The sequence below is a fragment of the Poecile atricapillus genome, chromosome 15 (genome assembly GCF_030490865.1).
Source record: "Poecile atricapillus isolate bPoeAtr1 chromosome 15, bPoeAtr1.hap1, whole genome shotgun sequence".
NCBI lineage: Eukaryota > Metazoa > Chordata > Aves > Passeriformes > Paridae > Poecile > Poecile atricapillus.
Window position 1 is genome coordinate 6,164,751 of NC_081263.1, and position 23,717 is coordinate 6,188,467.

The following is a 23,717-nucleotide window of genomic DNA, read 5'->3' on the forward strand; positions in this document are numbered from 1 at the left end:
CACACAACTCCCCCACTGCAGGTGGAAGTTCCTGGCACTGCAACATCCACTGTCCTGAGCCCTCTGTCCTCCCTCACGCAATACTTCATCAGTGTCAGATCTATGTACGATGAAGGGGACTCCTTTCCAATTACTGGCAATGTCACCACCTGTAAGTAAGGAACAGAAACACTTCTGGTCTCAGTAAGAGGTGACAAAATTGGTTTGTGTGTCTCTGAACTTGGAAGTTTTGAAGATTGGCCCCAGCAGCTCGTGGCCTTGCACAGAGCACAGATGGCTGCTGTTCTTTGTGTGTGGAATACGTCCAACTGTGTTATGCTCAAAATGAGCTGGAAGGGATAAAGAAAAGAAGCAAATGAAGAAAAGCATGATGTATCACTAACCTCTGCATCCTTGAGACCCACCCTAGCCTTTTTCCCTTTACAAAACTGATGTGATATGTGTGCTTTCTGTAAATGAGATAACCTGTCTTAATTAGGGCTTTAGAAATAATTTACCGCTGTCTGTCCTGATGCCTGTTGTCACACGGGTCTGAAGAAGCGACAGACAGGCTGGTCTCAGACATCTGCTTGGTTGATGTTTTGCTCCCCAGCCATCTGCTCCCCACCTTGGCTCTGACATGGTGCTGTCAGAGCCTGCACTTCAGCTCCTGTTCCTTGTGCACCCCTCAGTGAAGGTCCCCCCTCCACGTGCCCTGAAGGTCACCGAGCTCTCCGGGAACAGCCTCCGCCTGCAGTGGGAAGCTGTCGCTGCCTCGGACGTGGTTGTCTATCAGATCAAGTGGAGCACAGCCAGTGGAGAGAAGCCTCAGGAGGTACGAGCCCACACAGAGATCTGGGGGGACTGGGCTGGCTCGGAACTCACCTGCCAGAGTGGCAGAGAGCTGTGTAGAACTATTCAGGGAAATGCACCCCAGCTATGGAACAGTTCAGCAGGATCCCTCCTGGATCTGGCTTTCAGTGGAGCAGTCACCTTGAGGGCTGGAAGCAGGAGGGACAGCAGGGCGGAGTCCTACAGGCTCTGGGAAGATTGCAGAAGTGTTCTGGGAAACCTCAAGGATGAAATTTAATAGGGACAAGCAGAAAGTATTAAGCTTAGGCAGGAATAATTAACCACAGGTATACAGGATGTAGAACAAATAGCTAAGAAGCAATTCAGTAGAAAAAGATCTGGGGTTGTTGAGAATCATCAACCCCCAATGTCAAGGTGTTGTGGATAAGAAAAAGACAATACCCAAGTATTTATAGATGGAGATCCTGCTTTTTAGAAGGTGAAGAATTTTCTCCTGAGTGCTAGGAACCACTGATACTTTTGGGATATTGCTCTTTGGGAAGGGTGAGGTCCAAGTGAGGAGCACACAGAGGAGAATGACCAGAGACAGAGCTGGTGCAGGAGGGGCAGGGATGGACCAGGGATGGACCAGGGATGCCCTCTTCCATCTGAAGCCCCTATTTTAGTAGGAGGTCAAACATCAGTTTAAATGGAGGCTTAATACCCAAGTCTTTCCTGCAACGAGTGAGACCAAATATCTTCCATTTGGGCTGAACAGAGGGGTCCTGGGGCTTCTGTCCCCAGCTCCCCTGGAGGCTGGAAACTCAGCAAAGGGATTCTGTGTTCCCAGCAGGCACTGCCTTGTGTCAGAGCTGTGCTGTGATGCTGAAGGAGCTGCTGATTATAGCTGGGCTGCTATGCATAGTCATCTGCTCTGCGTTGTTCACAGCTGGAATTTTGCCTTTGCTTCCCCATGTGCACCCCCAAGCAGTAAACTTTGGCCCCAAAGCCCGGTGCTCACTCATTTGTGCCTGGGGACAATCCGAGAGCCAGGCACTTGGGTGGCATGAACCAGCCTGGGGATGCCTGGGAGTGGGACTGACTCATTTCCTGCCCTGCTGCAGCTCTCCCTGGCTGGAAATGTGGCCACAGCCGTCCTGCCCGGCCTGCAGAAGAACACCGACTACAAAATATCCATCTGGGCCTACTACAAAGATGGTGCTCGAAGCGACACCGTGTCTGTCCACCACAGGACCAGTAAGTGAGCAGTGCTGGCATCCACAGCCCAGGGATGGCAAACAGGGCGTGGGATGCCTCACAACTCAGCACACACCTGCAGCTCAGACTGGTCACCTCCAGCTCTGAAAACCCAAATGCCTGGAAAAAGCTAGAGATATTTAGGCTTCTGTCTGAAAATGTTCTCAATCTGTCCTGAGAACAAGAGGCTGGACAATCACATCAGGCTGGTGCACTTTAGAGGCAAATGATAATCCTTGCACGTGTTCCATGAAGAATACATTTCATCCCTCCCCTGCCTCAGTGTAGTGCATGGATGGCAATTAATTCTGAGGGTGTTCAGCTGAACGTGTCACTGTGCTGCCTAAGGAATGGTTCTTGTTAATAAAATATTGCCTGTAAGGAGGGCAAGGATTTCCTGAGCTATGTCATTGCTGAGCTGTGCCTCACTGAGGGCATTTACAAATATGGGAGGGAATCCTGCAGACACACTCTGCCTTGGAAGCATTATCTAAATCTGGATTTGTACAGGCAGCAGCACATGAGGTTAAAAAGTGGCACTTCCAGAGGTCCTGGTAATTAATATTGCCTGTAAAATGGCTTTGTTGGAAGTGAATGGAACACAATCTCTGGAGCACCAGCAGTCCTCCCTCCCCTCTCAGATCTTGTCCTCCTCTGCAGAATAAACTCATTTAGGCTGATGTTGAGCTGATGAAGCTTGAAGTAAATGTAATCTTGGAATAAGAAGCTCAGTTTTTATTAATAATAAATAATAAAAACATTTTTTATAGGAGGCTACCTCAGGCAAGTACCTTGGAGCTGCATACTGACAAAAGGAAAAAAACCCCAAGCATCCTACTGATATATGTTGACAAGAGGACAATTAGAGCTGTTTGGAGGGTGTAGGAAAATTAATTACTATGTTTTAAGCTATGAATTATGAAATGTCAGAGGAGGTCCCTCAGCCCCACAATGACATGTGACAGTGCCCTTCTAGGCCCATTTGCACAAGCCAGTCCTTGCTGCTGCTGGCACCACAGCAGGACAGGGAAAGCAATTTGATTTCTGCTTGTCAGCTGCTGTCCTTGTGCAGGAGCCTTGGGAATTGTCAGGCTCTGCTTTCTGGATAAAGAAAATAAAATTCTCCAGGCAGTCAGGCAGGTGTGCAGCTGGGCAGCCAACACAGTGTTCAGTGCCTGGGTGCTTTGCAGGAGCAGTCAGGACACTGCCACACTTCTCCCAGCCAAAATTTGCTCATGAAATCAATGCTTTGGATGCAAATTCTTTTCTAGTGTTTAAAGAAGTGCCCACAGTGGCACAGAAGGGGAGGCTGGTGATTTCCAGTGCAGCTCTGGGGCAGGTCAGGGGAAACTTGGGGTTGCCAGAAAATTGCTAAAGGCTTGTGCAATGAATATATGGGATGATGTGGCACTAGGCAGGACTCTGGGAATTCCTGGGATATGGTTTTATTTCAAATATTCAGTGTTTAAAGCAAAAACTGCCACCTTGTGCTGTGCCTGGTCAGGATATCCAGAGGTGTTCATCAGAGCTGGTAGATAACAACTCATTCAGACACAGCATGGAAATCTCTGGTGTTATCTGAAAACCCAGACCCCTTGGTCTGATTTTTGAGCCCTCTCCCCCTTACTTTTCGTTATAAAATGAAAATCTGAGGGCTGGAACAGTGATGAAAGCTCTGTGGTTCTCCTCAGGATGGCAGACTCTGGGTTGCAAGGTGGTGAACAGCACTGATCAGGCTGTGCTGAACAATACCAGAAGTGTGTGCTAGAGGAGGCTGTGGGAGGGAAGAAGTGCTTTCTTTTGCTTTCATCATTGCTTTTCTCTTTTTCTCTCTTGGCAACATCCCTTTATGTAAGGATAGGTCAAGTCATGAAGTTTTTCTCAAAAATGTCTTGGTAGAATTTCCAAGAAATGCTGAAGTTTAAGGGCAATGACTGAAGTGAAACTCAGCAGGAACTGGTAACACAAGATTCTCTCCCTTGTCCTTCAGCCTCCCTGGAATACTTTTTTCTTTGAAGGTCAAGGGAAAATTTGAGCAATGCTCTTTGCCTATGGTTTTGTGAAATGGAACCAAGTTCCTCCCCTGGGATGAGGTAAAAACACCAAGTTCATTTCATTGAGGGCCAGTAATGCCTCTTGTCTCACCTGAAACACCCATTTTGTGTGTGAGACCAAATGTGTTACGTTCATGGGACCCTGCAGACACCAAACCCTCACAAAATACAGAACATCACCAGAAATGTCATCCTCTTATAAAAACCAACAATGCTCATTGCTGTGATGTGTCCTTTGGAAGGACTGGGATGAGACCACTAATCTTTCTGGCAGTAAAAAGAGTTGTTTCAAAGCTATGGCTTGAGATTTGTCATTTTATGAACTCAAAATCTGTGAGTAACTTCAGCTGTAAAAGAAAATTCAGAGACAGTGATATGGTGCAGGTCCCTTCTTGTCTTGGAGAAATTGGATTTTTAAAATTCTTTGTTTTAACTAGAGGAAAGAAAAAAAGTTTGGGATTATTTTTCAGTAACCCAGTTAGCAAACTTTTCCCTGCAGGCTTTCCAAGAGGCAGGGCAGGAACAAAAGCATGCTGATGTATTTCCCACAGACAACAAAATTGTCAAAGTGTGCTGCTTACCCATGGTTCTGATGTTTCTTTTTTTCTCTCTGTTATATTTAGACTGAATTCTCATTTGAGTTGAGCTCTCCTTTCACTCTGTTTTATAAATTGTCAAGTGTAGCAAAGTTCTTATCCTTGACCAAAGGCTTTCACAGTGATCACTTGTTATACCAATAAACAACCTTAGTGGTACTTCAAAGCCACACAAACCTTCCAGGCAAGCACAGGGGAGTGCAGATGATGCTTTCCTGAGAGGAATCTGCTGGGACATGGAGGTGCTGCTGAATGGTGATTCCTGGGAAGTGCTGGAAGGGGTGGCTTTGGTCCTGCTGAGAATCAGACAAGAACCTTCTTTTGTACCAAGGGAGAGTTCTTTCATCCAGGCTGGGAAAAAAGGACTTGAGCAAAAGGAAAGAGTCCCTTGATAGTCCTGAAGGACAAGGAGAGGGCAGTTTGGATGGGAACTGCTGCTGAAACTGGGCTGAGCCACCCTGGCTGGCTTTGCACTGAAGCATTTTACAAAGTGCTTGTGTGCCCTGCTCCTCCAGCTAAGCTGTGGGGAAATCTCTTTATCCAGCTCCTCAGTGAACCCTTCCTAGCAGAGTATGCATGGCAAATAAGAGATTGAAATGTGGAAATGAAGCTTCAACCCATGTGAGGAAAAACATGGCTTGTAGTTAATATCTAATAGTCATTGCAGATGAGCATTCTGATGGAGTGGAGCCCAGAGCTTTATTATTATTTGAGTATTTGTGTGCCTGTGATGCTGGTTAGACCTGAGAGCATGCAGGGATTGCTCCTGTAGAGGAGCAGAGGTTGGAGAGGTAAACAAAGACACAGATGGTGGCAGAGATGCTTCTATCCTCCAGGGCAGCTTCAGGAGGTGGCCTGTCCCCTGTCTGTCAGATCCATGCCATCAAATTCTGCCAGGCCTGAGGGCTTTCCAGAATAAACCTGACTCTAAAGACTTCTCCTAACTTTCCCTTTAAAGTTCACTTAAGCAGTCTCACCTCAGGTGAAGAAAACAGCCAATGCAGGCAGCAAAGATCCATCACTGACAATAAAAGTGCTGCTGAAGTGACTTTATTCCCACTCTTGTTTTCTTCTCTGCTTTGCCTCGTGGTGGTGCACAGCAACAGCCTCCAGCCTGATTCAGCTGCTGCAATCTGGGTACAGCCTCAGTAAAAGGAAGCTCATTTTATAAACAAAAGGGAAGGGGGATCAATGAAGATGCAAATGATCTTCACTCAACCTGGGCTTTAAGGTCACCCCAGGCTTTGCTGGGTGGGCAGAACATCCTTACAGGAAAACTGCAGAATAAATACCTCATCACCTGGGTGTGCTTCTTTGCCTGTCTTCAGGGCTCACCCATCACTTTTAGTGTCTTCTAAATAAATTCTTCTTTTTCTGCGCCCAGAACTTCTGTGTTTTCACACCAGCATGGGTTTAAGGACAGACACATGTTTTATGCTTGGAAACAAGCCCCAGGAGCAGATGACCCCATGCTCTTGAGTTTCTTTTTGAGCTGATTTAGCCCCCTCTGCCTTTCCCTTCCTCCCTCTCAGCCTCTGCCCAGAGAAATCCCTCCAGCATAAGAGCCTCTGTTGTCAGATCCAGTTTTCTGCACAGCAGGACCCCAGGGAAAGAAATGCATTTATGTAATTAAAAATTGCTCGCCTTTGGTCTCTGGCAAACTCTTTTCTGGTTGTCTGGCTCAGCCCACCACCTGTTTGGAATCCATCCATCCATCCTAGGACAGGGCCAGAGAAGAGGGGGTAGCTCAGGTACCACATGTGACCCATGCTAGAGCTGTGGGTGTTGGTGTCAGAAGCTCTAACAGAGCTCTGGTGTGCTGGATGCTCTGGGATTATTTTGGGGTTTTTTTAGAGTAATTTTAAGACAGAAAAAAATGAAAAATATTAGGAATGATGACAGGTTAACTCTGATGTGTGATCCATGTTTAATTGCCGGTAAAGCTGTTTGTCCAGCTTGATGAAATTTAATTCTAGTTCAAGGACCCCTGGTGTTTGTTTGTGATTTGCACAATGGGTCTCTTTGCCTTGTGCTTCCAGGACTCTTTCACCTTTCCAATTTTTCCATTTCACTTTTCCATTTTTCCCATGTCCTAGGCTTGGCATTGCTGAATGCTTGAGTTGTGGTGTGTTGCATTTGGGAAATCCTCATCCCTCCAGAATCTATTTTCCCTCTTGCCTGGTGCACAGGGTGTGCCTGTGTCTGCTCTGAGTGTTGGTTCCCTGCACAGCAGAGTGCTGTGGCGTTCAGAAATGGGCCTGGAAGCAAACGCTGCTGCCTCCATTTACAGAGATTTCTCCCTGCTTTTTATGCTGCTCACCTTCCATCCCTGTCACAGATTCCCGGAGCCCACCCACCAACCTCCTCATCGACTCCGAGACCCCCAGCAGCCTCCAGGTGCACTGGACCCCTCCTGACGGCCGCGTTCAGCACTACAAAATCACCTACAGCCCTGTTTCTGATGCTGCTGCCCAGCAAACTGTGAGTGTCCAGCTCCTCTGTAGGACACAGGCCAAAGGCCCATGGGGACAGAATGACCAGAGGAACTCTGCTCACTCCACTCAGGTTTAGCATTAGGATATCAGGACTCAAACCCAAATCTCTTCTTGCTGATGTGTTGCTTTGTAAACAGAGCTCCAAGACTCTTCTGTAATTAAGATATTTTACTCCATCAAAGCCACTAATCAGCTTTCTCTGCTCCCTGAACTGGGGTGGGGAATTCTTGGAGGCAGAGGGGTGTGGGATAAACCTACTGCCCCTCTGGCTTAGGGAGGTGAACTATTATCCTTTTAAAACACAAATTCCCTACTTAAATAGCCTGGTTATCCTGTTATAAGGCACTTCTGCTGCATTTCCAAGGGGAGTATTGGGAACTTTGTATGGGAAAATGCTTTTCCTCTGACAACAGCTAGTCCAACAGCAGCACACAGCCAAGCTTCCTGGGCTGGGCTGAGCAGGAGTGCTGCTCACACTCCAGGAGCCAGCCCCACTTACTCTGGGCTGTGAGTGAGAGCTGGAATGAGAACCCCAAATGCTGGGATATTTTTCCCCCTGTTGTAGATCATGGCTCCTGGCAGAAGCAGCAGTGTGACCCTGCAGTCCCTGCTGCCTGATCGAGCCTACAAGGTGACCATTTCTGCCATCCACTACACGGGAGAGAGCGAGAGCACATCCACAACGGGACGGACAGGTACAGGGATCAGCTGGAATGTGCATGTTCTTCATCACCCTCCATCTGTCAGCCCCAAGGCAACCTCTGCTGGGAAAATAATGGCCTCACTTGCCTGAGGCCAGGGCTTTGCTCAGAAATAGAATATTAGCCTTGAAAAGTGAAAATCCTGCCCCAATTTCTGTACTCCTGTGAGTTACTGGAAATCCTGGGATGAGTGTGAAGGGCTGGTGGTCCTTTGGGTTTTGAGCCAGGCATCACAATCTTGAATAACAGAGCTCAAGCACAGCCTCAAGTTGGACCAGGAGAGGTTCAGGCCAGATATTAGGAAACATTTATTCACTGAAAAAGTGGTAAAGCATTGGAAAATGCTCCCCAGGGAAGTGCTAGGGTCCCCCCAACCAAAAGTGTTAAAAACCAAGCAGATGTGGCAATTCCCAACGTGGTTGAGTGGACGTGGTGGTATTTGGTCAAAGGTTGGGCTTGATGATCTTTTAGGTCTTTTCCAGCTTTATGGTTCTATGATTGCTTTCTCTTTCAGCTCCGGTGCTGTCTAAATTCCCTTCCATCCGAGGATTCATCCCACCTAAAACAGAGGGTAAATCATCTCCTCTAAAGCCCTGCTTTGTTGTTGTTGGTTTGGAATTCAGTAGCAAGCAGCACAGTGTGGGCTCTGCAGAGCAGCAGGAGGGGTCCATCAGCTCTTGACAGATGCCCTTGGGGACAATCCAAGGACAACCAGAAACCACAGAACTTCTTAACATCAGGTTCAGTAAAGAGACCGACAGCATTTTAGAGGATTTCTGCACAACTTGACCAAAATGTAGTGCAGGGAAGTGTGACATGTTTTAAATTAAAATTCCCTGTAAAGTCCCTTATTAAATTTAATGAGCATATGCTCTCATGGCTGATAGAAAGCAAACTATGAAATGGATTAGTGAGAAGCATTGAATTAATAGGGTTATAAAAAGTTTTTAATAAGTAAATATTAGAATGCAGATATTGTGGCAGTGCTGGCTTTTCCTAACTATTTGAAACTATTCCAAACAAAATTTCAGTTTTAAAATTTATTGAGTGAAGTCAAGATTGAAGAATAAGTCAGCTTAGATGAAAAACATTTAGTTTATAGCCATCAAAGAACATACCAGATTAAGTTTTCAAGTGGTTTATTGAGGTGCACAGATCACAGTGGAAAAGTCCTGTGAACTTTCAAGCAGAAAACAATCCTCTCAAAAGGCCGATGAGTCACCTTGTAAAATTTAATATAGCAGTGTGGCTATGGTAGCTGAAAAGACAATGGAAGAAATATTAAATTCTTTATGTTTTATAAAGTACCTTTTTTTTGAAGAAGGAAAGACAATATGTAACAATGCTGGTAAAACAGTTGGATGTACAATAAAAGACTCCTATACTGATATATAACCAAATTATTGAGAGAAGTGGTCTGAGGTTGCAGGACTGAATGCTTATTGAACAGTGAATAACTGCATTGGTCTGGGATTTGGTGAGAAAAACAAAAACCAAAGAAAATAACAAGACAGCAGGAATCTTAGGCTGGAAAGTCTAGGAAAAAATCTTCAAAGCAGAAGTGAAACTTCCAGTCAGGGATCCTTGCCCTGACTCTGAGAGGCTTCACCCAAGCTGAGCATGGCCTGATCAAAGAGTTGTGAGCAATCCCAGTGCTGCCAGCAGGGAAGGAGGGGAGAATTACCAGGGATGTAAGCAAGAGGGACTCTGGGGCCTGGGCAAGGGTCAGAAAGAGCTCACTTACTCCTAAACAAGAAAGTCAGATGCCTGGAAAATGGACATGATTACAGCCTGCTTTGGGAGCATTTCTATTTTGTTTTTCATTCACCATGCTTCAATTTGAGAGAGCTGGAGAGGGACTTTTCACAAGGGTGTGGAATGATAGAACAAGGGGGGTGGCTTCAAACTGACAAAGAGCAGGTTTGGATTAGATGTTAGAAAGAAATTCTTCCCTGTGAGGTAGGGAGGCCCTGGCACAGGTTTCCCAGAGAAGCTGTGGCTGCCCCATCCCTGGAAGTGTCCAAGGCCAGGTTGGATGGAGCTTGGAGCAAGCTGGGGTAGTGGGAGGTGTCCCTGCCCATGGCAGGGGAGTGGAACAGGATGAGCTTTAGGGTTTCTTCCAACCCAAGCCGTTCCTGAAGCTTTAGAAAAGTTGGTTTCTGGAAGGAGCAGGGAAAGAGCAGTGTATAGGTTGAAGATCCTGCATCCAAGGGCTGGATCAAGCTCAGCATTGCAAGGCTCAAGTTTCAGAAGCTGATTTTTTAATGGATTTCCATAGATCCTTTCAATAGTTTTACACCCAGTTCTACAGGAATTATGGTATATAAAAAATTAAGCATTGGTTGGAACAATGGGGGTCACAGCACCTTGTAAGTCTTTGTGATTTAAATCCTGGCTTTAGTGGTCCCATGGCCATCAGATTCTTAGGTTTGGGTGCCCTTTCTTCACCACAAGGAATGGCATTGAAACTCTTACAGGCTTTGGGATCTCAGGTCTTTCAGAGCGAGTAAGTCACCTCCTTTAGATGTTTTACACATTTTACAAAAGTTAAGCTGCCAATAAGGTAGGAAATGGCATTGACACAAGAATGGCAAGGCTGTGCTGAAGCCTCAGTACAATCATCTCTTAGATTCTATTATCCTGATGACCTAGAAAAGCCCTTGTGAAACAGCCCATCCTGCCAAGTATCCTTGGTTTTCAGGGACATTTCTCATTTTGTGTCAAGCATTCCCTTTGTCCCAGCTCCATCTGGCATAGCCTGGGATGTACACAGCAGCAGATGATTGAAAGTAGCATTCATGAGCTGTTTTCTAAAACACCCCTTTACCTGAGCCTTTAAAGAGAGTGCTCTTAGCCCTGGTGCCTCATGTTCCAGTTTCACATCCTTGCCTCTTCTCTTGCTTTTTGTCCTGTGGCATCTCAGAAGATTCATCAAGACAATTTCTAAAAGACAAACTGCAAAACTTTTCAAAACTCTCTTTGTTTTCTGAAAGAAATCAAAACCCAGATTCTCAAGTTGAGATACATTTTTTTTCTTTATTTGTATTTTTAATTGCAAGTGCAGAAATTGAAACGGCATATATTTTTATGTGTATATCTTTATTTTACCACACCACTAAGGTATTGTTAAAAGAAAAAAAAAAACTTTTGATGCCTGTTTTTAAAAAAAGACTTGACAAAAATGATGCTGTCTTGTATTTCATATCATCAGGTGCCAGGCGAGTTAGTCAAAAGAAAGTGATCATGGAGATGTTTGATGATGAAAGACACTATTTTTATTTTGGTGATAGGCAAATCAGGAAACAGCTTTTATGTTTGCATAAACATCAGTTCTCTCTTTCTCCATATATATAAACAAGGTTAAAGTCCAAGCTCTGAATGAAGCTGAAGGATATTCTAAGTTTTGCTATGTTTTCCCTTTGCTCTGCCTAAAGGAACTGTGTTCATTTTGCTTCCATAATCCCCTGCTGTCTTTTTTTCCTCTAACAGTTTTCCCCTTTTATTCTGTTCTCACAGCCTGCCCCACCATCACCTCCACGGAAGGTTCCATAAGAGGTACAGTAGCAGATCCAAGCCCTGGTGCTGCTGGGCTGTGACTGAAAACACTGCCTGGTCTTGATTTGGAGACATGCAAGAGCTGAGTGTAGGGAAAATGTCCCAAGGAAAAGGGGAGAAGTGCAAGAAATAAAATTGGAACATATCTTTTATCAGGTAGAAGAATATTTTGCAGTACCTGAATTGTTATGCTCTGCTGCTCCACCAGCTCGTGCTCTCAGCTGTTAGTGCTTAACACCAGGATTTTCACCAGCCTTAAGGAGGTGAAGCTTCAAACAGCCCTTGAATTTCAAGAGGATTTGAATTCCTAACTCACAAAGGCTCCTCAGACTGCCAAAGCTCTCAGTCTGTCCCTGGGATCACCTGTGCATCCTTCAGAGGAGGTCTCACTGCCCCAGGAGCTCTCTGCACTCAGGCTGTGTGGATTTTGCTGGGGCTGGAATTTCCCCTTTCTCCTGTCTGTGCCATGAGAGCCGTTCATGCTGTTGGGTTTGCTGCAAGTGTTTCTTACTGAGAAAGCAGCGAGTTCTGCTTGGGAAGGGGCATCACCTCCTCCCCTGAGTTACAGGTGAGACTGAGGAACTGGCTGCAGTTCTCAGGTCTGGTTACTCCAAGGTTCAGTCACTTCATCTCTGCCCAAGGCCAGGCTGGATGTGGCCCTGAGCAAACTGATCTTGCAGGTAACATCCCTGCCCATGGAACCAGGTGCTCTTTAAGGTCCCTTCCAACTCAAGCTGTTCTATGATTCCGTGACTCTGTGAGAATAATGGGATTGTACTTCAATATGTTTTTAATTGTGACTCAAGCCTTCTCTTCCTGTGGATTTTAAAGGAAGTCTCAGAGTCAGAAGCTCTGTACCAGAGATAAATGGGCCTCAAGTAGGTAATTTATTTTGGCAAACTCCCTTGTACTGCTGGGATATGAAAAAAATAATAAGATAAAAGTACCCTGGGCCAACCCCCAGGCAAAATAAAAACTCAAGCCAAGAAAGTGCAGAAGATTGTGAATGGTGAAGGGGTGAGGGAATCCAGACTGAAAGCACCACACTGAAATGAAGCCCTTCCGTTTGTTCAAGAAGGATCCATTTCCTTCATCCCAGTCTGTTGCAAATTCAGATAAACTCAAACAGAATCCAAACGGTGAGATCTTGTCTTACTGAACAGAAAACTGAAATGGAAATGACTTAGAGCTTAATGATGAGCTGGGGGTGAAAGATGAAGCTGAATGAGCCAGAGAAGATGTCAGAGGTGTCAGAGGAGAATCTTTGTTGCCCACATAAGGCAGGTCAGCCCTGGGTGTCTCCTGAAAACAGAGAGAAATGGAAATGTTCACATTTTAAAGTTTTTTTCCTATTTTTTTTCTGGCTCTTACACATAAGGCATTTCAGAGTAGAAATCATTTTCTCTCTCTGCTAGCAATTACTGGACTGATTCCATGCCTTTTGAAGATAATACTTTGCGTGTAGTTGAAAGGAAGAAATCGTTGGAGTAACATCTTTCTCATTCGGGTCTTTTTTTTCATTCTGAAGATCTGAAAACACAGTTGTGAAAGTCTCCATCTTTTGGCCACTCTCCTCCAAGAGGAAGATATTACAAAAAATGTGCACAATCTTATTTTCCTTGGCTGCCATTTGAGGGGTACACTCGAGCTGATGTGTCATTAAGGGCATTTTCTCCTGTCGCCTTCTCTGTGCCAATTCAACCTGCTCTTCAAACCCACTTCTTTTGCTCTCCTGCCTAACCACTGATTTCTCTGTTTTCCTTTGTTCCAGGATTTGATATGATGGAAGTTTTTGGCTTGGTAGAGAAGGAATATTCCTCCATTAAAGGTGTAGCCATGGAGCCCTTTGTATTCAGTGGCTCCCGCACCTTCACCCTGTTCAGGGACATTCAGCTCACCCAGAGGACCAGGTGAGAACAGAGCTCTGGCTGTTGCCATCCTCATCCTCACTCTCATGCCACGTGCATGGCAAAGGAAGGTTGTTTTGGGGAGGAATGGTGCAGCCCCTCTGGCAACTTCCAAATGAAATGATAAATATGATGAGCTAAATCAAACCATTGGTAGATTGAAAAAACCCCAGAGGGTTTTTACTTAATAAATAAACCCCTGACTTTCCTCAACATGAGTTGTCATGTGGAAATTAAGGGGACACAGTAGTATTTATTATACATTTGTACAGCCAAATATTTCCACAGTGCTGCTTTTGGTTTCTACAAAATCACATTTTTCCAGCTTTTTAGTTGCTGTGATGGACATGAGGGTCACATCACGTATGGACACTGCACCAGTCTTTAGGCATTCTGCCCACAGCCACCTCCACTTCAGGGATGGCAGTTTGAGGTCACATTTTCATCTTCAATACCTTCTCCCAAATATCTGGTTTGGGGAGAGAACTTTGCTGTAGAAAATATCACTTGTAGCTGCTCTCTGCAGCCTGGGCTGCATTGATGAGAGGGAATAACCCTGGCTCTGGGTTGTGGCTTGACCCCATTCTGTTGCATATGAAGCTGCTCCACAGGGTCCCAAGCAAGCCAGGCAGCTCCTGTGACCTCATTCTTTTTTTATGATTGTGAATCAGGAGTGATCTGACTCCTGACATTCATTGCTACTTTGTTTAAAGCCTAATTACTGAGCCACTGACTCCACTTAATCTTCATGAAAGAAGCAAAGCTTCTTAGAGTAAACAGTGTGGGGGAGATTCAGAGAACCCTTTGGTCTAAATACTCAGGAAATGATGGGCAAATCCTTTTGTTCAGCTCTTACAGATGCTTTTCCAAGGACACTACCCCTTCAGAAACTGAGAGAGAAAGAAAAAAACCTTATATTATTTATGAATCAGTCTTGAAAAGATGCCTGATAGATTGTGTTTATGCCATGCTAATGTGTCCTGTTTCAGATTACAGGCGTGTTTGAAGCAAAACCAATTTGACCTTCCCTTATTGCCTTGTGTCCTCTCACTGCTGCTGAGCCTAAATCCTGCAGCTGGCATTGGGGACCCAAAGGGAGATTTTCTGTGGGCTCAGTGCTTATCCCTGAAGGGCATTTACACTGATTTAGGATAATAGAATCATTTAAGTTGGAAGAATCACCTAGTCCAACCACTACCCTAATGCTGCCAGGTCTGCCACTAAACCATGTCTCTAAGCAAAGAGTTTTGTGCCAAAGTTTAAAGATTTACCTCGTGATATATGGCAACCATTCCTCTGTCTTGAAGAGGAGACCTGGGGGAGTGCTTTGGAACCTGGCAGGGATATTTTGTAAGCCTCCACTGAGCTCTCATCTCAAAAGCACTGAGGCTGCACTCGCTGTGGCTTGGCATTCCCCGGGGCAGCTCTGGCAGTGATGGATTGACACCAGCTGCTCCACCTGAGCATGCCCCAGGCATGAGGAGAAGGCCCACGAGTGCTCATCGCTCACCACAGACTTCAGCAGCTCCGGGCTCTTTCTGGACATATCACCACCAGCTCCTGGGAGCAAAGCTTGTCCCGGCCCCCCTGCCCAGCAAACACCAGGATGAGGCTGCAGGATGTTGCCTGGTGATTTAAATCACTGATGTTTCCTGGTGATTTAAATCACTGATGTTTCCTTGCTTTGTGCCATTCCAGTGATGTCCACCTGTTTGCCATCCCACCCGAGCACACCATCATCATCCTCCTGCGCCTCCTGCCCGACACCCCCAAGGAGCCCTTTGCCGTGTGGCAGGTCACGGATGAGGACTTCCAGCCTCTCCTGGGTGTTAACCTTGACCGTAAGATTTCTTGCTAAATACATTAAAGCCGGGTGTTTCCATACATCTTGCAAGCAGCAGAACTCACTGGGAATGTTTCAATGGTTTCCTTACTCAGCAGCAGTTTCCTGGGAAGCTTTGTTGTGGCTGCCAACCTCACATTTAAAACACTGCCCAGTGCAACTGAAAGACTTCATTTTCATTCCACTTGTAGCATAGTCTTTATTTTTACATATTTTTTTCCATTGTTTAGAAGTACTTCTTGATAACATAAGAAATCTTCCACCATGTTTAAGCCTAATTATTTACTATTGTATATATGTGTGAAATCAATTTCTAAGCTGTTATTTGTCTTATTTTCCCTGCAGCCAGTAAGAAATCCTTGACCTATTTCAATCATGACTACAAGGCTGATTTACAGGAAGTCTCCTTTGATGAGCAGGAAGTGAAGAAGATATTCTATGGGAGCTTTCATAAGGTCCTTATCAAGAGAGGGAGAAATGTGGCTCATGATCTCACTCTGGTCAGGGAGTATTATTCAAACTGAGGAGTGATCATCCAAATGCTTTGTATCCTGATTGTCAGGGAAGTGGTCAGCCTCTTTGATATGCTGAAATTCATAATTGTGAAGAATTGAGGTGGATCTCATGATCAAAATATGATTTCCTCATATTGATTTTTCCCTTTTCCCCCAGGCTCCAAAAACTGAGGTGTTTTTTAGGTCTTTATAATCAGGAAAATTGAAAAGTAATTAAGTTTTTTTTTAGACTGTAGAATTTTGGTAACCATTTAGTTCTGGATGAAAGGAAAAGAGAACCCAGCCTTGTGAGAAAGCCACTTTTTATCACTCATAACAGGGTGGGGGGTTTGGCTATCTATGTCCTCATAGCAAAGAGATTGCACTCAAATGAGCAATGAGCTCTTTCTGCGGGTATCCTTGGGCAGGTTCAATACTCAGCTCCAGAAAGGCTTCTCCCTAGGAGAGGTGAGGTGATCAACAGGGGAAAGCACATACTAAAACTTATTCCTGAGCCCCCCTTCACTCATTAAAAACACCCAGCCCGTGCCAGCAGCAGGCTGGGGATGGGACAGAAGGTGTTACTGTCACTAGAGACCCCCTCATCCCACCACAGAGCTCCAACATGGCTTTTTCCACCTGCTGCACAGGTGCACGTGGCCGTGAGCCACTTCAAGGTCAAGCTCTATGTGGACTGTAAGAAAATAGCAGAGAAACCCATCAACACCCTTGGCAGCATCTCCACCGCCGGCTTCATCATGCTGGGAAAAGTGACCCGGACCAGGGGGCCCCGGAGCGGCTCGGTGCCGGTGAGTGCTGGGACACGCTGCTGGAGCTGGCTGGGGCAGGAGTGTCTCATCACCCTCAGCTGGTGCCTCCCAGCGCTGGCACAGAGATTTTGTCCCTCCTGCCTCGGTGTGGGGACTGTGATGGCAGCAGGAGCATGTCCCAGAGGAGCCTTCTGCTGGTGGCATCCCCCGGGCCTGGGGAAGCACAGCTCCTGCGCTGAGATGCTGGGGCAGACAGGAGGGTTTGGGAATTGCTTCTGCAGGGAAGCTTGGGCACATCAGCCCACACTGAGCGAAGTCGGGAAATGCTGGTGGCTGAGGCAGCAGAGCTGGGTGTGCCTCAGTCTCCAGTGTGTTTGGATTTGTCTATCTGAATGCAAATGAGGGGAAAATAATCTCCAGTAGAGAGGCTCTTTATCAGCTGCTACTTGGAAAAAAACCCCAACACAACAGTGAGTGCTGGCCTGTGGGTATGTCCTCCCTGCTTCCCACAGCTCTGCAGGGAGCTGCTCCCTGCAAGGGAACAGGAAAAGGGGATGGGTGGACTTGGTGCCCTGGCCTGTGCACAGTCCTCAGGGCAAAAACACCCTTCTTCTGTCTTACTGTTCCATTCTTACTCCCCAAAGCAGGAGAGTTAATCATGTGCAGAATCAGTGGCAAGTTCATCACTCACAAGGCTCTAGTGGGGCTGTAGGAAATTATTCCCCACTGATGTGAAGATCTTGCAACTTTGCTCTGCTTTTAGATCTAGAAGTACAGGGGAAAACAGCTCATCAGATGATTTATAACTCCCCTTGCCCCAAAGCAAACTCTGTCCCATGTGCATCCCCAGTTGCAAACTGAGGGTCAGAGGTCTGGAACACACCGGGAAAAAAGTGGAATTGCCTGTAAGAAATGGGGTCTGCTATGTAACAAACCAGGGGACAGTGTGTTCAGTCAGTATTTACTTGTTTCCTAAATAAATTATCTGGCAATTTGATCACAAGCCTGGGGCCATCAAGCACGAATCTGTGCTTTCCTTGTCCCTCCCAAATTCCCTCTGCTAGCAGCTTAGCTAGACAGGTCTGGCCAAATAATAATCAGCTTTATGCCATCCCTACTCCTGTTGCCTTTCAAGCACAGCAGCTTTCACATGTTCTACAGCTCTGCTGTCCTTGAGAAGACAGAGTGCCTCATTATTGGTTATCATGGAATGTTATTTAATTTAAGAAATCTTTAAATGCCACTTGATCTGCAGGGCTCATCTGCATCCGTATGCTGCCTGTCACCCTCCCTGGGCTGTACAGCTCGCTCCTGGTTAAATGCATGGAATGAAAGAGAAAAAAAAAAAAAAAAAAGAGAGGAATGGTGTCAAGGAAAGAGAAATTAATCTTAGTCTCATTATTTTGTTTGGCTTTGTGCAGTGTGTGCTTTTTTGTTAATCAAAATGGGAAGATGTGGCTGTTGCGAGGGAGGCAGTGAGAGACTGGTTGGGCTTTCTGGGGGAGGAGGATCACATCTGCCTTTGGAAGCGTTGCCACCACATTTACCCTTCTCCCCATGCCCCAAGGGGAGAAAATCAAAGTTTGCTTTCACATTTTGGTGGTGCTGAAGCCCAATTAGTTGAGAACCTGCTGCTATTGCAGGGCTGTGAGTAAATTGGAGATGATGTGATGCTGCTTTGTTGACTTGCTTAGAAAGACAGAGACCTGTGGGCTTGTGGAACGCTCAGTCTGGGGGTAGTTCTCATGTTGTGGCTTTTTTGGGGCACAGTTATAATTGGGATCACACAGAAGACTCCTGTCAAATCATACCTGAAGATTATTTTTATCACTTGAACTTCATAAGATTTGGTGATGAGTGGTGGGAGCCAATGCTACTTTCTTATCAAACTCTCTTTTTCCTCCCCCAGTTCCAGCTGCAGTCTCTGCAGATCTTGTGCAGCAGTGTGGGGGCAGAGCAGGACAGATGCTGTGATCTCCCTGCACTGGTAAGACAATGGCACTGCTCTGCTCATTGACAGGAATCTGGGGAGGAGGGGACAAGTCCATGGCACTAGGGTGACACTTGAAATGATTTTGATAGACTCAAGAGGGAAAGGATTTTTTCCTCTTGGGAATAACATCAGTGTGTTTCTTGGTGAAGTAAACAAAACTATGTTTGCTTCAAAAAGAATGAAAACTTACAGTCCTGGTGCAGTGCATATTTTTCCTGGCACGACCTCATCCTGCCCTGTCCTACAGCTTTGCTGCCATCTCAGCCCCGAGGCACAACATCCCCCAGTCTTCCTTTCATTGCTCTTCTCAACACAGAGAGCTGCTATGTGGGGTGTAAAAATATGTAGAAAGGAGAAAATTATCTTCCAATATGTGTTTTGCACATTGCAGGCAGGGCTGGTTCATAGCTTTTTCTGTCTACATTTGTTATTCAACAGAAAAAATAAAGCACTTGATTGCTCACAAAAATCTCTCAGTGGAGTAGAAAAAAAACTCTGCTTTTCTTCAAGTAAAAGACTGAATTTTGAAACACTGAGTGTTGTACTTGTGATCCATCCTGCTCTTGCTGTGCAGCTGCTCATAACTGGTTTTGGCTTGATTTCATTTCAGAGGGATGAGGACACCTGCCCTACCTTGGCTCCTGCCTGTTCTTGCACTTCTGGGCGCCCAGGCTTGCCAGGACCCCCAGGGCCCCCTGTAAGTTCACCCTCCCACCCAGTGTATTGCATGTGCTGCTGCTGCTGCTTCATTTCTTGTGGTGTGTTGGGCCTGTGGGTAACACTCCTGGGGCTCTGTGAAGTTTCAGAATCACAGAATCATTCAGGTTGGAAAAGACCATAAAGACCATTGAGTCCACCTGTTAATCAGAGCTGCCAGGCCCAGCTCTAAACCATGTTCCCAAGAGCCACATCTACGCCTTTTAAATCCCTGCAGAAATGGTGACTCCACCCCTGAGCAGCCTGTGCCAGGGCTTAACTCTTTTGGTGGAGAAGTTTTATCCTCATGTCTAATCCAAACCTCCCCTGATTCAACTTGAGGCCATTTCCTCTCATCCTAACTCAAGGAGCTTTTCCAGGGCAGGGCTGAGTTTCCCTTTGCGTTTTGGATGGTGATGAAATGGGGAGATGGAGACTTGGCAGCGCAACAGCTGCAGCTGGGAACAGACTGAGCAGCTCCTGGTTCCACATTAATCCTCTTAGGAGAGGAGGACAGGTCACCCTCAGTGTCTGCAGAGATTTCATGGATTGGAGGCTCTGAAACTCTCTGTAAATTTAAGAAAAAAACAATTCACCAAAAAAATCTTTCTATCTGGATCCTATGTTAAATTGGAGCCTTGTAAGTGTGTGTGTGGGTGGACAGTGTAAAGAGAAAGGGGAGACTTTGCTATCCTGTCTGTCCCCAAAGCTCTCTTTCTGTGCAGTGAATGTCACTTGCAAGAAAACCCTGAAGAAATGAGAGGGAAGAGAAAACAACCATTGCATATGCAGTATGCTCAGGAAAAAGGGCATAAATTCTACCCTATCCATTATGGATGCAGGAAAGCTGTCATGGGTTTAAATCCCAGAAGAAAATATTCCTGTTAAACACTAGGAAGCAGTTACAAAAAAATTTGCTTTTTGAAAGTCTGGGGAAGAATATTTGATTTGCACAAGCCAGCTGAAACTTGACACGCAGCCTTTCCAGAGCACCTCAGTTCAACTACTCCAGGTGCTTTTCTCCTGGAAAATAACCATAATGGAAATATTTGCCTCTTTTTTCGACCGAAAAGGTCTCAGATCACCTCCTGTACCGACCTGTGGTTTAGCTGTGAGCTGAGTTCCGTGCAAGGAGAGTGCCTCATTGCAGAGTAATTACTTGCTCATTCCGGTGGAAGTTTAATTAACAGCACACTCCACTGTCACAGTTTGCTCCAATATCCTAAGTGCATAATTACCAGCTTGCCTTGCCCTGTGGTTTAAGCATGTGGTTTAAGACAACTCCTTAAAGAGCAGGACTCTTTAAAGCATTAGAGGAAATCAGGTTTTGACACATAACCTTCTCCTCACACCACTGAACCCTTGGTAATTTGCTGCAGTTACAACAGCACTCACCGCTATTTTTAAAATTCCAGTTAGCAAGACATGTCCCACCTTGTATTTTTCATTGTCCTTTATGAGTGGGTCTGACTAGATCCAGCTGGCTTCTGAAATGAGTTTCTGGGCACTTCTGAAAGCACCTTTCCCAAAGTTCCCTGCCTGTGCTTCTCAATTCAAATCCACAGGGTTTTCTTTGTTTTGGATGCAAGAATAGCTATGCTCAGATTAAGATGTCAAAAATTCACACAGAATGAGTTCATGCCAGAAGGCTGGTTTCTTCTCCCCACCCAGAGTTAGGCAGAGGCAGAGCTAAGCCAGGTCTCCCAGAGCCAGGTCTGTCCCTGATCTCAGCACATGTCACTGCTCTGGGGTGGAGAGTGTAAAACCCAACTGAGTTCCAAAGGAGTGTAGATGTGAGCACCCCTTTTCTTCCTTCTCAAGCGTGTTCCCATGTCCATATGAGACATTGTCTCAGCATGGATCCACTGAGAGGGAGTTGGAGGGAGGTTAAACAGGTTGAAACTTCATCTCTCTCTGCTGAGAATAAGTGCTGTGCTCCCAATGGTGGTCATGGAGGGGCTGGGTTGTTAATTTCTTCTTCCCTTTCCCACATTTCCTGGACAACTCAATTTTCTTCTTGTCTCTATTCATTTCAAGCTCTGTGGGGCAGGAAACATCTTTCAGTGTGGGGCAGTGAAGTACACAGAGTTCTGTCCCGCAGGCTGCTGGTTACAGTGCAATAAATAAAATGATGCTCTTTGTGTCCCACTGGCAGGGCAGCCCTGGGAGGAGAGGACCTCAGGGGGAGCAGGGGGAGCCGGGACCCAAGGTGAGTCCTTAGGCTGGTGATTATCTCACTGCAACAAGCTGAGCCCAGAGTCTTAACACATCCAGGAGGATGGGATCACTTACTATTAATTAAATGCTCTGTTAAGCTTTGGAAATTGAGATGATGAGCCTGATTGTGCTGAATTAATGCACTGTACATGGTCAGCAATGTCCTCGGAGAGCAGCTGTGCTGGGACAGGGTCAGGCTTTGTGCTGTGGTTGTTGTTGCTGCCAAATCTCCTGACCAGACACACTGGTACTGCCCTGGGGCAGAGCAGTGTGAGGAGGGAGGCAGAGAGGGAACCACAGCCCTGAGGTGAGCATGAGGAATGGCTGGGTCTGAATCCCCCAGCCCTGGGGACTGTAGCAAACCCTGGTGCAAGTGTTTGCATCTCCATGGATCAGCACAGGGCACAGCCAGAGCAGACCACGCTGTCTGTCCCATTTTTTGGGATGACATTTGGGAAAGCAGCATGGCTGCAGGGGTAAGATTTGGGGGAAGGAATGAGAATGGACACAGACCTCAGAAATGGGCTAAGGAATGCTTCCCTTTGCTCTCTGACCACCTTGAATAACAGGAATAACTTCTTGAGAAGGTGAATTGTGCTCTGCAAAGCAGCCTCTGCTGCTTTGCTGTCTGCTCTCATGAAAGATGGACACAAATCTTGGACCTAAAATACAAAGGCAGCTGAGGTTACTGGAGATGCCTTCAGTGCCCCAATTTAATCTTGAATCCTGTGGATGGTTCATGCTGACCCAGGCCATGCAGTGCAGCTCATGAGGAGAGCAGGCACCAACCACTTCCTTCCCTTATGATTGTTTCCTTGTCTTTGCTTTCAGGGTGAACCAGGCCCACCTGGACAAGTAGGACCAGCGGGTCCCAGTGGCCAACAAGGCTCTCCAGGTTCCCAAGGAATCACAGTTCAGGGCCCTGTGGTGTGTAACCTCTTCCATTGCCTTTTTTTTTTTGTCACTCGCTCTTCGCTCTTCACATTTAGAACCTGTCTCTGAAATGGGTGTCACTGCTGGGATCTGTGTATTTACATCACCCTCACGAACAGCTGAACAGCTGCAGAGGGAGAGATGACAATCAGTGGGTTTTATGCTGACGAGGCCCTGCACTTAATCATTCTGGCCAAAGCCTGCTTTTGTCCAGACTCTCCTTAATGGGCTTTTATTGAAAGCAGCCCAGTGGGGTCCCTTCCAACTCAGGATATTCTATGAATATTCAGTCATTTCTCTTTCCAGTCATCATCATGGCTTGGCAGGGAGTAGTGGCAAGGGCTGCCACATGTCTGGGATGGCAGAATCCCTGTGCACATGCTGTGGCTGTAAATTACCCTGGAACACTGCAGGGAGGAGGAACAACCTGGGACATGGATGTGGAGCAGCAGGATGCTCTTTGCCTTAAAGTGTTCTGCCACACCCCCAACTGTGTGCTTCTGTTTTATCCAAGGGGCCACCAGGAATTAAAGGAGAGAAAGGAGACACTGGAATCCCTGGCATGCAGGTAATGGTAAACACCACTCCTACTTGTCCCAAAGATTTGCCTTTTTTATTCTCAGTAACTACTTTAAGCAAGTCAGGAGAGTTGTTGCTCTTGTCTGCTTGGGAACTGTCTGTCATTTTGGAATGCCAAAGGGAAATGGAGTCACTTGGTGTAAGAGAGATAGACCTATCTGGAAGCTGGATATAATGGAATTAAAGCTGGGATAACAGCCTTTGCTCTATGCAATGAATAACTCTCTCTCTTCTTTGACCTTTCTCTTCTGTCCTCTGTTACAAGATGAATTAGGGTAATGATAATCAGATGCTGACTTTACCCAGAATTTCTGATTTACAGGGCATTCCTGGTGTGCAGGGAGCTCCGGGTAGGGATGGACTTCAAGGTGCAAAGGTAAAACACCTCACCCCTGAGGTTTTATGCATGAGTGCCTAAAAATCTGCTAGGAGTGTCCCAGCAGAGAACCAAAACATCCCAATGCAACTCCCAGTGCAGAAGTGAATGATCTTTTCACAAAGGGATTGGGGAAGAAAAATGGGATAATTTCATGTTTGGCCAAATTTGAGCAGATGCCACCCTTCCTGCTGGTTGACAGATCATTTTTTCCCCACCTTTAGCAAGCTCCTGTTAAAAGTAGGACGTGGAAAAACATCTCACTGCTTATGAGGTGTCCTAGAATCCTCTCATCAGTAAATGACTGGATTTGGCTTTGCAGGGGGTGAGGGGACTCGAAGGCACAGCCGGGCCTCCAGGACCTCCTGGACCAAGGGTGAGTACCTCCTGTGAGTGATGCACTCTGAAATCTGTTCCTCAGCAGAGTTTTGTGGTTTCACCTGGAAGTGTCAGGGCAAACCCCCTTCCTGGGGAACCACG

General features: G+C 46.1%; 1 protein-coding gene across 1 annotated transcript in view; it reads left to right on the forward strand.

Annotated features, from left to right (window-relative positions):
- COL20A1 (collagen type XX alpha 1 chain) overlaps positions 1-23,717 on the forward strand; it is a 50,287-nt gene that overhangs the window by 18,938 nt on the left and 7,632 nt on the right. The window contains exons 16-33 of the mRNA XM_058850523.1: positions 22-151; positions 672-814; positions 1,896-2,028; positions 7,017-7,159; positions 7,739-7,868; positions 8,389-8,445; positions 11,391-11,429; positions 13,201-13,339; positions 15,035-15,177; positions 15,525-15,634; positions 16,324-16,482; positions 18,353-18,430; positions 19,047-19,133; positions 21,288-21,341; positions 22,181-22,276; positions 22,797-22,850; positions 23,184-23,237; positions 23,560-23,613. Of these exons, the coding sequence (XP_058706506.1) occupies positions 22-151; positions 672-814; positions 1,896-2,028; positions 7,017-7,159; positions 7,739-7,868; positions 8,389-8,445; positions 11,391-11,429; positions 13,201-13,339; positions 15,035-15,177; positions 15,525-15,634; positions 16,324-16,482; positions 18,353-18,430; positions 19,047-19,133; positions 21,288-21,341; positions 22,181-22,276; positions 22,797-22,850; positions 23,184-23,237; positions 23,560-23,613 (1,803 nt within the window). The remainder of the gene's footprint in view (positions 1-21; positions 152-671; positions 815-1,895; positions 2,029-7,016; positions 7,160-7,738; positions 7,869-8,388; positions 8,446-11,390; positions 11,430-13,200; positions 13,340-15,034; positions 15,178-15,524; positions 15,635-16,323; positions 16,483-18,352; positions 18,431-19,046; positions 19,134-21,287; positions 21,342-22,180; positions 22,277-22,796; positions 22,851-23,183; positions 23,238-23,559; positions 23,614-23,717) is intronic.